Genomic DNA, 15583 nt, shown 5'->3' with positions numbered 1-15583 from the left:
ACTGACTTGTTGACTGATTGATCCATTCATCCTTCCATCCTCAGCCTTCCTCTCCTCTGACCCAGTGAGGGCGGAGCTCAGTCTGAGAGCTTTTGAGGGACTGGTTAGGAAGGACACTTCTACAGCCAGAGGTGTGAGAGGTCACACATGGTTTAGATGGTAAATATTTATGTCCCCTTGGGAATACAGATCTGTTGGTCACAGATACTCTGGCAATTCCGAACACAATGCCCATCCTGGCAGATCTAAACCTAATGCAGCACATCGTGATTTTTGTGCATCCAGAGCTAATGCAGCTTGGAATGATCAGATGACAGAAGTCACATTTAGGTGCCAGGCGTAACTGAGGCCATAGATGCTCCATATGTGTTTCTTTCTGTGTTGCAGGGGCAGTCAAGAAATGGAATGGCAAGGCCACAGAACATGACATAAGCAGATCAGTGGGAGACCACCTCAAGCCCCTGGTAGAGCCGGGGGTGGTGTTTACCACTCCACCACGCCTTCAGCAGGCTGGAAAAGTGGGATTGATCTGTTTGATCCAGTAGTTGAATCCTTTGACGTATTGTTGATTTCAACATTTTTCATATTCAACAAAAAATGCACTGGATTGGTTAAAGTTGGAAATTGGGTTAATTTGTTTGGTAATATATTCAAATCAAATCAAGCTTTATTTATACAGCACATTTCAGACATGGAATACAACACAATGGGCTTCAGAGGAAAAAACTATGAAAAAAACGATGACAATAAAAATAACAATATTTCCAACCAAACAAACAGGAAAAAAAATAACAATAAAAACTGAAAGACTAATGAACAATAACTGTAATATTTACTACACAACAATCATAAGGATAAATAAAGAATAACAATAAAAACTGAAAAGACTAATGATCATTCTAAGGAAAAGACATTGATTAAAATAGTAAGAATAGGATGTAACATCCAACCAGAAATATAAGCTTGTTTTACTACAATGTTAGTAAACAATATAATTGTACCAATAAAAACTCAGTTATTAATCATAATTATTTACGCAACTAAGTGTTACAAAAATGCTAATATTACGAAATATCAAAACCGAATGTACACCCCTTTGTTAATATGTAGTGGCAATATTTCACTTAATGGTGAGGCATGGAATAATAAAACATGTATATTTTGTCAGGCTGAATGTTTGAAATATGAGGTGATTTGAGTCATGCTTCTTCAGTAGTGGAATAAAGACAATTAGCGCTTGAATGTTGTCAAGAAATACTGGAGTGATGTCAGATTGTTAATAAAAATGGATTATAAACTAATGTATTATACTTCGTCCATGTGTATAGGCTGCAAGTACGTTGAAATTACGATGTTTTCAAGTCATTGAAAAAAACGAAATATTTTCAACTACAACGTAGTTTTCTTTTCATAACGCAACACTTTTTGGTAAACTCTTTCATTTCAATCCACAGCTGAAATCAATAGAACAGGACAAACATTTAGGGGTTCTTCACTATGACATCATTATCTTACTCCTATTGCATTGTGACATTTTTTTTTCATTGATATAACGTATCTCTTGTCACATTGAGCACAGCTATGGTGTTTCTCTCCTGTGTGTGTTCTCTGGTGTAGTTTTAAAAAGTCCTGATTAAACAAAACTCTTCCCACAGTCAGAGCTAGTGTTAAAGTTTATTTCCCGTGTGTTTTCTCTGGTGCAAAGTCAGCTCTCTAGATTCAGTAAAACTCTTCTCACATTGAACAACTCCTTCATGTATGAATTGTCTGATGTTTAATCAGTGATCTTTTATCAGAGTATCTCTTGTCACATTGATCACAGCTATGAGGTTTCTCTCCTGTGTGTGTTCTCTGGTGTGATTTTAAAAGTCCTGAGGAAACAAAACTCTTCCCGCAGTCAGAGCATTGGTAAGGTTTCTCTCCTGTGTGTATTCTCTGGTGTACTATCAGGCTGCTTAAGTGCCTAAAACTCCTCCCACATAGATGACAACTATAAGGTTTCTGTCCTGTGTGTGTTCTCTGGTGTGATTTTAAATGTCCTGACAAAACAAAACACTTCCCACAATCAGAGCAACTATAAGGTTTTTCTCTTCTATGGATTCTCTGATGTATTTTTAGGGTTGCTAAAGAGGTGCAACTCTTCCCACAATTAGAGCAGCAGTGAGGTTTCTCTCCAATGTGTTTTTTCTGGTGTACTTTTAGTGAATCTGATCTTGAGTAAGTCTTCCCACAGTCAGAGCAGTGGTGAGACTTCTTCCCTGTGTGAATTCTCTGGTGTGCCTTCAGTGAATCTGATCTTGAGTAACTCTTCCCACAGTCAGAGCAGCGGTGAGATTTCTTCCCTGTGGGTTTCCGCTGGTGTTTCTTGAGGTGTTCTGATGTGGAGAGACTCTTCTCTGCCTCGTCAGCTTCATGATGTTGTTGAGGCTCCCCAGAGGATCTACGTTTGTCATGTCTCTCTCCTGTGTGAACAACAAAGTCAGACAGATGGTTAAAGGCCCACAACAGCAGAAATCCACTGTTTTGAGCTTAAAAGGTGATCCCCATGATGTTGTACAACAATTTACATCCTTAATGAATGTTTAAATGCTTTTACAAACTTATTTGACAATTATCTTAAAAAGACAGTCAAGTGAGCAACAATAGACTTATTTTGTATTATTGTTTCCACAGTAGTATAGTGGATGATTCTAGGCTATAAATACATTATTACAGTTGCTGAAACACGAAGCAGTGTGTCAGATTACTTTTGGTCTTTTATTATTTAGAAAGGGAATACTTTCACCAAATTGTCTAAATGGATTCTCTGAACATTATATCACCAGGTTCCCCCATTAGGAAAACCATTAACAGTATTTATCTCACCATGTCCCAGCCCCCTCATCATCTCCACCAATCACAGAATGGACTCTCTTTCTCGTGAATGTCCCAGCCCCCTCATCATCTCCACCAGTCACAGAATGGACTCTCTTTCTAGTGAATGTCCCAGTCCCCTCATCATCTCCACCAATCACAGAATGGACTCTCTTTCTAGTGAATGTCCCAGCCCCCTCATCATCTCCACCAGTCACAGAATGGACTCTCTTTCTCGTGAATGTCCCAGCCCCCTCATCATCTCCACCAATCACAGAATGGACTCTTTCTCATGAATGTCCCAGCCCCCTCATCATCTCCACCAGTCACAGAATGGACTCTCTTTCTCGTGAATGTTCCAGCCCCCTCATCATCTCCACCAATCACAGAATGGACTCTCTTTCTAATGAATGTCCCAGCCCCCTCATCATCTCCACCAATCACAGAATGGACTCTTTCTCGTGAATGTCCCAGCCCCCTCATCATCTCCACCAATCACAGAATGGACTCTCTTTCTAGTGAATGTCCCAGTCCCCTCATCATCTCCACCAATCACAGAATGGACTCTCTTTCTAGTGAATGTCCCAGCCCCCTCATCATCTCCACCAATCACAGAATGGACTCTCTTTCTAGTGAATGTCCCAGCCCCCTCATCATCTCCACCAATCACAGAATGGACTCTTTCTCGTGAATGTCCCAGCCCCCTCATCATCTCCACCAATCACAGAATGGACTCTCTTTCTAGTGAATGTCCCAGCCCCCTCATCATCTCCACCAATCATGGCTATAATACATTCTGTATTTTCTCTATGTCTAAACAGCTTTGTGAAATCACATTTTATTTATATTTCCAGATAACATAAGACTTTGTTATTAAAGCACATGAAAGTTCACATGTTCAAGGAGGAATTTCTGACAAAAAAAGAGACATTTTGATAATTTTTTTATCGTTTTTTTTATGTTCAAATGCCTCTCCTGTGAAGTAGTGGCGTGCGACAAACACCCAGCTTTCTGTAATGGATCACACACGTGACCGACTGGCTCGATTCTGTCTTATGTAGAGACATTAGGAATGGTGTTTTTAACATTGGATAAAAGTAGAGACTCAGGGCTAGAAAACGCAAGGCTGTAATCGCTGCCAAATGTGCTTCAAAACAGTATTGAGTAAAGGGTCTGAATACTGTTAATGTGATATATCAGGTATTTTATGGAGATTGATAAAAATGGGGTAAAAATGGATTTAATCAATTTTAGAATACGGCTGTAACGTAAGAAAATGTGTCTAGTCGACTGAATGGGGTCAGTTATAGAAAGACCCATTTACTATATAACCGTTGATTCTTGAAGAGAACAGAACTTATAAATGCCTCAAATGATTCAACTCTATTTCCCCATCAGAAACCTAAACATGAGCTTGTATAACGCCACTGTTGGTAAACTAATACTGTATAGCCTCATTATGACATCATGGATGAATTCTAGAATATACTATATAGCCTAGAAACCTGGTTAAACTGTCATTATGACATCATGGATTAATTCTAGAATATACTATACAGCCTAGAAACCTGGTTAAACTGTCATTATGACATCATAGATGAATTCTAGAATATACTATATAGCCTAGAAACCTGGTTAAACTATCATTATGACATCATGGATAGCCAGCCAGTCCTTGTATTCATAGTGTAGTGAATTCAGGGTGAGGCCCTGAGCTGAACTCAAACCTGGGTCCAGCGACTGTCAAGTCAACACCTTATAACTGTTACGCCAAGATGTCTGAACTTCTTGATGAGGTCACTAGGTGTTGGGTTATGGTTCCTACAATAGCTTTTTCTATGAATGTGAGAGTGGTTACATTTCTCCATCCCCCATCCCTCAGCTGTTTACCAAGTCTCTGGGCTGACATTTTTTTCTATTTAAAACCTGTCCCTCTAAAAAAGCCACATCCATCAATCTGCAGTTGAAACAATAACAAAGTTGTCATTCCGCCATTGTTTAGGTAATAAGATGATGGATGGGACTGGAGAAATGTAACTACTCTCAAATTCATAGACAGACCTATGGATGCAAGGACTGACCATCCATGATATCAACATTATAGTTTTAACCATGTTGAGGATATACAGTGTTGATTTACATTGTTTCTAAACATTGGAGTAAAAAAGCTTATTTGGGGTTCTGATGTGGTAAACAGTTGAACTAAGCTAATAAGGCATGGGTTATATTCTTCAAGAATCAATGGCTATAAATAAATAATTTAAAAGTCCAAATATGGATGTAGAAACTACAGATTTCCCCTTTAACACCAGACATCAGTTCAACAACTGCAGTTTGTGCCTCTGTATTTAAGACAATACTTACTAGTGGTAATCACGGCCCGGTTTCTCAAAACCATTTCACGGCTAACTTCATTGTTAGAACCACTGGATGCATTAAGATGGCTTTGGGAAACCGGGCCCAGATATCCAGTTTCCTCCTCTTCTTCCTCCTCCTTTTTCGATGTAACAGTCATCTCCTCCTCCTCCTCTTTCACTCCATAAACTGCATCCTCTTTCTCTTCCTCCTCCTCTTTCACTCTGAACGCGTCTTCCTCTTCTTTCACTGAAACGTCTTTCTCTTCTTCTTTCACTGTAACAGCCTCATCCTCTACTTGTTTTTCTATTGTAACATCCCCCTCTTCAGCCTCCTTTTTCACTCTGAACGAGTCTTCCTCTTCTTTCACTGAAACAGCCTCACCATCTACTTGTTTTTCTAGTGTAACAGCCTCCTCTTTCACCAGAGCTTCTTTCTCCGTCCAGGAGACCTCCTCTTCTTTAACGGGAGGAGAGTAGCTCAGTGAACTCATGGTCGGAGATGTTAGCTAGCTAGGCTAATGCTAACTTAACTTAATAAAACTTAACTAGATGACCAATAACAACACCGTAAATATGAAATTAAATCGGATAACTTAGTAGACGACAGAAGTGGGTTTAAAACACAGTGGCTAACATACACTAAAGCGTCTAAAGATCTTTATTGGTTCGTCTATTTTGTCTAGCAAGCTACGGAGGTGTCTGACTAACTGTTGCTGCTGCTGAAAGAAGCGTTCCGTCCACTACATTATACGTCACACCAACAGCATCGCCTTAAAGTCTCAAACCGCCATCTGCTGACTGGAGTGGGTAACGTAGTTGAGAAAAATGTATCTATTATATTTTCAGACATGTTAAACGGTAGGAAGCATGAGTTTTTACTCACCAATGTAACAACACATTGTGGTTAAAGACTTAGTAACTTAGTTGTAGTCACGATCTGGTTACCTATAATATATATAATAATATAATATGTAGGTCTTATACTAGCTCGGTGGCTAACGTCAGCAACACATCATGCTCTTCACCGACTGTGTGTCCAAAGATTTGTGTAACTAACCCAGATAGACCAGAGCCTGTCGTTTCCAATGGGAGCAAATTAATCCTAGTGGGCAGAGACAAGGACGAGCAAGAGAGATCCTATTGGCGCATTCTAGTATTTATTTGCATATTTCCTTTAGGGAACGCCTACTCTGTGAAGTTTACCGGTGTGAAATAACTCAATACTCCCTTGCACTCCTTCTAAACAATGCAATTACTTTGAAACTTTGGCAAAACGTCATGTCTTCAAAACGTAGTCCACTCTGTTAGTTACAGGTTCTAGTTATGGAAACAGAAAACTGTATTGAGATCAAACGTTTCATCGATGGGAAAATCAGCAGAATGTCGGCCAGAATCCATCTTGCTCTATCTTCTACCACTGGGCTTCCTCTCATCACCACATTTGTTGGGAGTGAAAACCGTCAACCGGATGCCTCACATTTATACGTCAGGTGAAACATCTGGCTCATTGTTCTGTAGTTTTTATTATTAGGTGGTGGGCCGAAGCTAAAAAGAGTGAAGTTAATCGGTCCCAGTCGAGAGAGGATCCTGATTTTTTGTATAGCACAGTCAAATATTGTTATGATGACTATAACATTTGTTGGCACCTGCAATTCTTGCACATCTTCTCATAAAAAATAATATTTTAACACGGTCTGTCTGTCTGTCTGCTCAGGCAACCTTACCGAACTCCTAAACTTGGAACCAATCAGAGGTCCCGTACAGACCCCTGGTGATGTAGGCAGCCAATGGCCCGCTTTTATCTACGATGTAACTACAGCCTCTTGTGAAAACGTGATCTGCTGTCTGATGAAGAGAAACAGATATATCTAGCTCCCAAAGACTGAAATGAGATAAATATATGTTTTACAGTGCACTTGAAATATTAAAGTTGCAATAAGAATTATCTTGATATATAGCCTAGCTAGCTACTGTAAATATCAATTAGTGTTTCAATAGCTAGCTCTCATTCAGTGAATTACATTTTGAGTCATATTTAGATTTGTTTAACACTTTTTCGTTACTACATGATTCCATGTGTTATTTCATAGTTTTGATGTCTTCACTATTATTATTATTATTCTACAATGTAGAAAATAGTATAAATAAAGAAAAACCCTGGAATGAGTGCGTGTCCAAACTTTTGACTGGTACTATATAAAAATGTGATAAAGTATAAAACATTTTTAAAATATAAATTTGCAAAACGATCTACAAATCTGTTTTTGCTTTGTCATTATGGGGTATTGTGTGTAGATTGATGAGGATTTAAAAAAAATGTTTTAATACATTTTAGAGAAAGGCTGTAACATAACAAAAAGTGGAAAAAGTCAAGGGGTCTGAATACTTTCAGAAGGCACTGTCCAAAAAGTAGCACATATTAGAACGTATTCTCTAACGGTGCATCTCTGAGCTAAGGTTAACTCAATAATTTAATGCTAAGACATCAATATTAGCTCCTTGTTCCTCAGCCTTAATAATAGTTGCATAATGGTAAACCTGGACACTTGCATCTTATAGTATTCTGAGTGGTGACGATAGACTCACAACCTTGGCTATACCCACTGGATTCTATTACGGGCCCTATAGCATTCACATGGTAATGGAGTCAGATTGATGATTGTAGTTTATTATTATTCAACATCATTATTACACTGCAAAATGGAGACCCCTCATCCTCAGTCGATGGGGATTTCCACCAACCTACACAATGGTTGGATAATTTCCATCAACCTACATAATGGTTGGATCATTTCCACCAACCTACATAATGGTTGGATCATTTCCACCAACCTACATAATGGTTGGATCATTTCTACCAACCTACATAATGGTTGGATCATTTCCACCAACCTACATAATGGTTGGATCATTTCCACCAACCTACATAATGGTTGGATCATTTCCACCAACCTACATAATGGTTGGATCATTTCTACCAACCTACATAATGGTTGGATCATTTCCACCAACCTACATAATGGTTGGATCATTTCTACCAACCTACATAATGGTTGGATCATTTCTACCAACCTACATAATGGTTGGATCATTTCCAAACTAAATGGTGACTCAGCCAGTCGATGGGGATTTGTACACTGCTCAAAAAAATAAAGGGAACACTAAAATAACACATCCTAGATCTGAATTAATGAAATATTCTTATTAAATACTTTTTTCTTTACATAGTTGAATGTGCTGACAACAAAATCACACAAAAATTATCAATGGAAATCAAATTTATCAACTCATTGAGGTCTGGATTTGGAGTCACACTCAAAATTAAAGTGGAAAACCACACTACAGGCTGATCCAACTTTGATGTAATGTCCTTAAAACAAGTCAAAATGAGGCTCAGTAGTGTGTGTGGCCTCCACGTGCCTGTATGACCTCCCTACAACTCCTGGGCATGCTCCTGATGAGGTGGCGGATGGACTCGTGAGGGATCTTCTCCCAGACCAGGACTAAAGCATCCACCAACTCCTGGACAGTCTGTGGCGTTGGTGGATGGAGCGAGACATGATGTCCCAGATGTGCTCAATTAGATTCAGGTCTGGGGAACGGGCGGGCCAGTCCATAGCATCAATGCCTTCCTCTTGCAGGAACTGCTGACACACTCCAACCACATGAGGTCTAGCATTGTCTTGCATTAGGAGGAACCCAGCAGAGGGCGCCAATGGCGAATTTGCCAATCTTGGTGTTCTCTGGCAAATGCCAAACGTCCTGCACGGTGTTGGGCTGTAAGCACAACCCCCACCTGTGGACTTCGGGCCCTCATGCCACCCTCATAGAGTCTGTTTCTGACCGTTTGTGTAGACACATTGTAACGGTTTTGACTTGATGTTATTTTTTTATAGGGGTGCCAGGTAGGTTGTGCCTACCAGAGAAAACATTGGTTTCTCCTTTTAGTTTGGGAGGGAATGAGTCCCATCTGGTCCGTCAAGTCTACACCATTACAAAGGACTTATGTAAACGTCAGAAGGGAAATCAACTTTTCATAAACCCTTAAAACATTGAAAGAACTTCAAAAACAACTATTCTTTTGCGTGGGTTGTATTAGCAACATCAATGGATTACACACACATAATAATATAACACAATGAGTTCTGGTTCCTCCAGAAATGTCCTGTACCTCGGGCCTAAAAAGAGTCCCGCCCGGTAAAGGAGTTCAGTGAACTCAAGTGACTTTTGTCACGCAATGTTGGTCCGTTCATTCCGTGTAGCGTAAACCCAGTATTAAATCATACAATCAATATAACCATTTTACCACAGAACTTTAAAGCGTATCTGCTCTTACTAATTCCTCAACTACATCTAACTACATAAATCATCACCGTATACATCATATCAAAACAAATGAAATACCGTATACAAAAAAGGTGGTAGTCAGTCGGTCAGTCAGACAATCCAATCCGCCAACAGATCTCCAGCGGAGAAAGGCCACGAAGAATAGAGAGGAGTAGTCCACGGACGCAAAGAGTGGATCCGATCCTGGGTAAACTCTCAGGCTACAAAACACACGTTTAACAGCAACAAAACAACCGGAATAGAGAAGCTTCGGGAACACATCCTCAGTCACGTCTCCATCACAAACGCCCCTTTTGCGCAGCTGATGCTGGCTATTTAATTGGGAATTAAAGGGAAAGCACCCTATTGGAAGGAGAAGCACTGAGACGGCTCAAAATAATTCAGGGCCGTCACACACCCCCTCCCCTGGAAAAAGCCGACCATTGCCCTGGAAGGCACATCTTGGTCGGGGTAACCGAGAAAGGTCTCCTCATCACTTTCCTCTACAAAAATTCTCATGACTTTTTGGAGCTCACGCTCCTCAGCTGAGGGGTCACAGGCCTTAAGGTGTGAGACTTCTGGGTCTGGGAATCCGAGAAAAGTCTCCTCACTTTCCTCTTCAAAGATATCCAAGATCTTGCGGCGCTCAATCGCCTCCAATTCCTCAGCCGAGGGGTAACAGGCCTTAAGGCGTGAGACATGGACAACGCGCATATCTTCACCTGTGTCCTCTTTCACCACTCGGTAGTTCAAAGGGCCCATCTGCTCCACAATCCTATATGGTCCTTGCCATTTAGGAGCGAGCTTGGCAGAGAAGAATTGTTCAGCTTTCGAGTAAGGATGAGAGCGAAGCCACACCCGATCACGAAGCTGAAACTGCATGTCTCGTCTGTTCTTATCATAATTTCTCTTCTGCTTGAGTCGAGCCTGGGTCATGTTCTTTGAGACAAGAGCTCTCAAGTCATGGAGATGGACTACCTGGTCATAGCAAGCAGCGTCTGGAGTAATCTGCTGGGGCTGTAGCACCATATCCAAGGGTCCTCGGAGGGGACGACTTAGGTTCAGCTCTGCAGGTGTGACTCCAGTGGACTCTTGCACAGCAGAATTCAGGGCAAATCGAAACTCGTGAAGGTGCTTGTCCCAGTGTTTGTGCTGGGTCCCTACATAGGAAGCAATCATTGTCTTCAAGGTTCGATTTACTCTCTCAGTGAGATTGGTCTGTGGGTGATAGGCCGTGGTCAACTTCTGTCTCAGGTTCCATCTTTGGCAGGTCTCCTCAAAGAGATCAGAGACAAATTGGGAACCTCGATCAGACAGGATGTAATCAGGCACTCCCCAGCGAGTCAGGATCTCTTTCGTAAGGATGTTAGAGACGGTCCTTGCTGTGGCCTGACGCAGGGAAAAGAGTTCCACCCACTTTGAATAATAATCAACAAACACAAGCATGTACACATTCTGATTGGAGCTTCTAGGAAATGGACCCATCAAATCCACTCCTAGCATTTCCCAAGGTCGGGTAACCACCGTTTGCTGCAACTTGCCAGCAGGCTTTCTACCTTCTGGTTTGTACATTTGACAAACCTGACAGTTTCGGATGTGTGACTTCACATCCATGCTCAGATGTGGCCAGTACAGTAACGCTTGCAACCGCTTGTAGGTTTTGAACCTGCCCAAATGACCAGCTAATGGGTCTTCATGGAAATGTTGAAGCAGTTGTAGGCGTAGAGTTTCAGGTATGTACAATTGGTAGAGGGTTCTGTGTGGTAGTTGTACAACACGGTAGACTTTGTCTTCCAGGATGGTCAGCTTTGTGGTAGGATTGACCATCTTTTCTCCATCTTCCAGGATAGTCTGGTACAAAGCCTGTACTTCTGGATCATCCTGTTGGGCTTTCCATATGGTCTCATCAGAGATGGGAAAGTCTGTTTTGGGCGAGTCTCGACTGCTTGACAGGACAGTAGCACATGTAAAATGAGGGCCACCGTTATCACAAGCAGGAGCCCTGGATAAGGCATCTGGAACAGTGTTGTATTTTCCTTTCCTGTATTCTACTGCAAAGGTGAACTCTTGCAACCGTAGAGCCCATCTTATGAGTCTGGTGCTTGGTTTGTTGGTCTTGAACACCCACACAAGGGAGGAATGGTCAGTGACCACAGTGAAGTGTCTTCCCTCCAGGTAGTACCTCCACTTTTCCAAAGCCCAGACAACTGCAAGGCACTCTTGCTCGGTTGTGGAGTAGTTCCGTTCTGCTCCATTCAATGTCCGACTGGCGAACGCTAGCACTTCTTCAGTGCCAAGTCCAGTCTGTTGGACTAGGACAGCACCAAGTCCAACATCACTTGCATCAGTGTAAACAACAAAAGGGGAATCAAAGTTGGGATGACCTAAAATGGGAGGTGTGACGAGGTGTCGTTTCAGGGTTTCAAAGGATGTCTGGCACTCTGCCGTCCATAGGAATTTCACTCCTTTTCGCTTCAACGCGTTGAGGGGTTCTGCCACCTGGGAGAAGTTCGACACAAACCGATGGTACCATCCAGCCATCCCAAGGAACCGTTGAAGGGCCTTGAGTGTGGTTGGCACAGGAAAATCTTGTACCGCCTTGGTCTTTTCAGGATCCACATGAATGCCGTCGAAAGACACAATATGGCCAAGGAACTTCAGGGAAGTTTGGCAGAAGTTGCTCTTCTTCATATTCACGGTCAGACCAGCTTCTCTTAGCTTGTCCAACACTGCTTGAAGATCTTGAAAGTGTTGTTCTCTGTTCTGGGAGTAGATAATTATATCGTCCAGGTAGACGAAACAGATCTTCCCTTTGAGCTCACCTAACGCAATCTCCATCAGTCTTTGGAAAGTGGCAGGTGCATTCTTTAATCCAAAAGGCATCACCTTAAAGGAAAACAAGCCCTCAGCACAGACAAAAGCAGTCTTGTCCTTGCTTTCCTGGTCCATCTCAACTTGCCAATAACCACTATTGAGGTCAAGGGTAGTGAACACAACAGCGCCAGACAATGACTCCAGGATCTCGTGGATGGTAGGAAAAGGATAGGCATCAGTCTGGGAAACATTGTTGGTCTTCCTATAGTCCACACAAAATCTAAGACCACCAGTCTTTTTTGGGATGAGGACAACAGGAGCAGCCCAAGGAGAGGAGGAACGTTCTATTATATCTTGTGTTAGCATATCATTAATGAGTCCCTTTTGGATGATTAGCTTCGCTGGGGACAAACGATATGGCTTTTGCTTGATCGGCATTTCCTGTGTAAGGAATATTTTGTGCTTCAGGAGCCCGGTGCGTCCTAGCCTTGAAGTACATACATCAGCATTATTCTGCAGCTGTTCCAACAGCCTTAACTCCTCTGGATGTTCCAGCTGAGCTCTTCTTACAGCCTGTAAAAGGAGATCGTCAGAAGGATTATCAAGGGTTAGTGGTAACGGAGCAACGGCAGAGAAGACTGCCACATTTGAACCCCAATCATGTAACTTCGTAGCTTCTGATTGGAAGAAATGCTTCTTGCTCGGATTGTATGGAAACCAGTAGCAATTGTGTGCGATATCAATCTGGACACCACTGAAGTACATGAAATCAATTCCCAACACGACAGGAAAAGCAAGGTTCTTGGTTTGTAGGATAACTGAAGGAATCATATAGGAGCGGTTACACAGGCGGAACTCTACCTCACTCCATCCAAGTGGTCGTTTAGCCTCACCATCAGCCAGATAGAGTGGACCTTCTGTCCACGGCTTCAAGTTGTATTGCGGACCTTTAACCTCCTTCCACAGTTTCTCATTGAGCAGTGTGTAGGATGACCCGGTGTCCAGGATGGCTCTTCCTGTCCATGGGCCTATGGACAGGGGTAACACCAGTTGGTGCGGTATGAACTGAAAGGAAGGGGATGTCGATGGGGGGGCGTAGGCAGTGACTCTTGGGATTTCAGCTCTGGTTAAAGCACCCAGAGAAGGATGGTCATTCCTGCGAAGAGAGTTAGGCGTGTTGGCCTGTTGTGATTTGTGGTTTCTGGAAGGGTTTTCTTGATACGGTCTGGGACATGTAGCTGAAGAATGTCCCTTTTGATTACATCTCCAACAGAACATGAGAGGGGTCTTGGCTGGAGACTCTAGCTGTTGTTGATGGTCTGTCTTGGGTAACGGTTTGGGTGTCTGTTTCTTTCTTTGGTCATATTGCTGTTGGCATTCTCTGTCCCTCTCAAACTGCTGTCCCAAGCGAACCAGTCCATCGACAGTGGTGACTCGTTCTCGGAGTTGACTGGCTAGTAGTGGGTTGATGTTCTTCAAAATCAATTTAATGACCTCTTCCTCCTCAATGCCAGGTTTCCACCTTCTGCACAGGGAGTGGTAACCGTATGCAAAGTCACGGATACTCTCTTTCTCTCTTTGTACTCGATTCCTGACTCTGTCTGCCAACTCATCTGTGTAGTCCTCAGACAGAAATGCAGAGGAAAACTTGGCCTCAAAGTCAGCCCAGGAGGTAGTGGTGAGACGTGCCACATCCCACCAGTCTCGAGCTGTCCCATGCAACACATTCCTCAATGTGGCAAGGAGTTCTTCGTCAGCCAGGGGATTGAGGGCAAGAAAGTCACGACATCTTTCTAGGTACATTAGCGGATCAGGACTGTCATCTTTTTTCCCAAAGGTGGGAAATTGCAATTTAATGGGCATCGCCCCCACATGACGTCTACTCAAATCACCATGAACAAACGAGCTAGGAGGGATTGAGGAAGTAGAGGGGAAGGGAGTTATCGGACAATGAAAATGAACACCAGGATGCATGGTGGATTGCATCCTGCAAGGGGTGGCTGTAGCATGGCCTTGTCTTGGCTCTTCAGAGGTGCCAGCTTGGCCCTCAGTGGTCTGAACAGAAGTGGACACTAGAGAAACTCTGTGTAAGGAGTTGTGTTTAATGGAGGCCATGTCCACAGACACGTCATCCAACATTTTAACACAATTAGAGAGCTCTGTTTGCAAGTGGTCTACAGTGTTAACCATGGGAGAAAAAACTGAATTAACGTCCTTGAGGACCTCAGTGTGATGATGTTGCAGGCGCCATTGGAGAGTGGCAGTGAGTTGGTTTCGTTGGTAGTCAAACTGCCTGTCCATGGCACCAGTAATTTCCCGTCTTCCACTCTCACTGAGCTCTGTCAGTGTGTGGGTTAGAGTGCTCAGTGAGTTTCTGAATTCCATGGCACTCTGTTGTTGCTCTTCCCTCAGACATTTAAATTTATCGTGGATAAGAGTTTGGAGATGTTGTTGAGTCCGACGAATATCAAGGATGTCACCTTGAAGTTGTAAGACTCCCACCTCTGGAGATAAACCAGACAATGGAAGAAGGTTGGGTGTCAGAGGGAGGGCTAGCTCAGTACTTCCACACAGATCCATGTCAATAAGTGAGTAACTGGTTAGACCTCCTGTGGCCTGTGGTTCAGACCGAGCATTCAGATTCCCAGGGCTCTGGCCCAAATCAACTCCATTATCTCCATTCACATTATGATTTGTATTGTCAGCTTGATGGTCAGAATGGCCCTGTATATTCCCATTGACAGGTATGACATGGATGAGCACATTATCTTGGGGTGAATCCATTGTTTTAATTCCACACAAAATATTTGCTTTGGTTAGTTCTCAATGTTGAGCTGTCCCATCTGGGGTGCCATTTTTTATGTAACGGTTTTGACTTGAGGTTATTTTTTTATAGGGGTGCCAGGTAGGTTGTGCCTACCAGAGAAAACATTGGTTTCTCCTTTTAGTTTGGGAGGGAATGAGTCCCATCTGGTCCGTCAAGTCTACACCATTACAAAGGACTTATGTAAACGTCAGAAGGGAAATCAACTTTTCATAAACCCTTAAAACATTGAAAGAACTTCAAAAACAACTATTCTTTTGCGTGGGTTGTATTAGCAACATCAATGGATTACACACACATAATAATATAACACAATGAGTTCTGGTTCCTCCAGAAATGTCCTGTACCTCGGGCCTAAAAAGAGTCCCGCCCGGTAAAGGAGTTCAGTGAACTCAAGTGACTTTTGTCA

General features: G+C 42.5%; 1 protein-coding gene across 1 annotated transcript; it reads right to left on the bottom strand.

Annotated features, from left to right (window-relative positions):
• Positions 1-1519: 1519 nt before the first annotated feature.
• Positions 1520-5798, bottom strand: LOC139394569 (zinc finger protein 664-like). The gene is made up of 2 exons (XM_071142665.1): positions 5218-5798; positions 1520-2462 (listed from the first exon to the last, which is right to left on the bottom strand). The coding sequence occupies exons 1-2, from the start codon at positions 5699-5701 to the stop codon at positions 1753-1755; spliced, it is 1194 nt and encodes a 397-aa protein (XP_070998766.1). The 5' UTR covers positions 5702-5798; the 3' UTR covers positions 1520-1752.
• Between the last annotated feature and the right edge of the window lie 9785 nt (positions 5799-15583).

This window comes from Oncorhynchus clarkii, unplaced genomic scaffold (genome assembly GCF_045791955.1).
Source record: "Oncorhynchus clarkii lewisi isolate Uvic-CL-2024 unplaced genomic scaffold, UVic_Ocla_1.0 unplaced_contig_110_pilon_pilon, whole genome shotgun sequence".
In the NCBI taxonomy this organism is placed as follows: Eukaryota; Metazoa; Chordata; class Actinopteri; order Salmoniformes; family Salmonidae; genus Oncorhynchus; species Oncorhynchus clarkii.
This window is presented reverse-complemented; position numbering and strand designations above follow the sequence as displayed.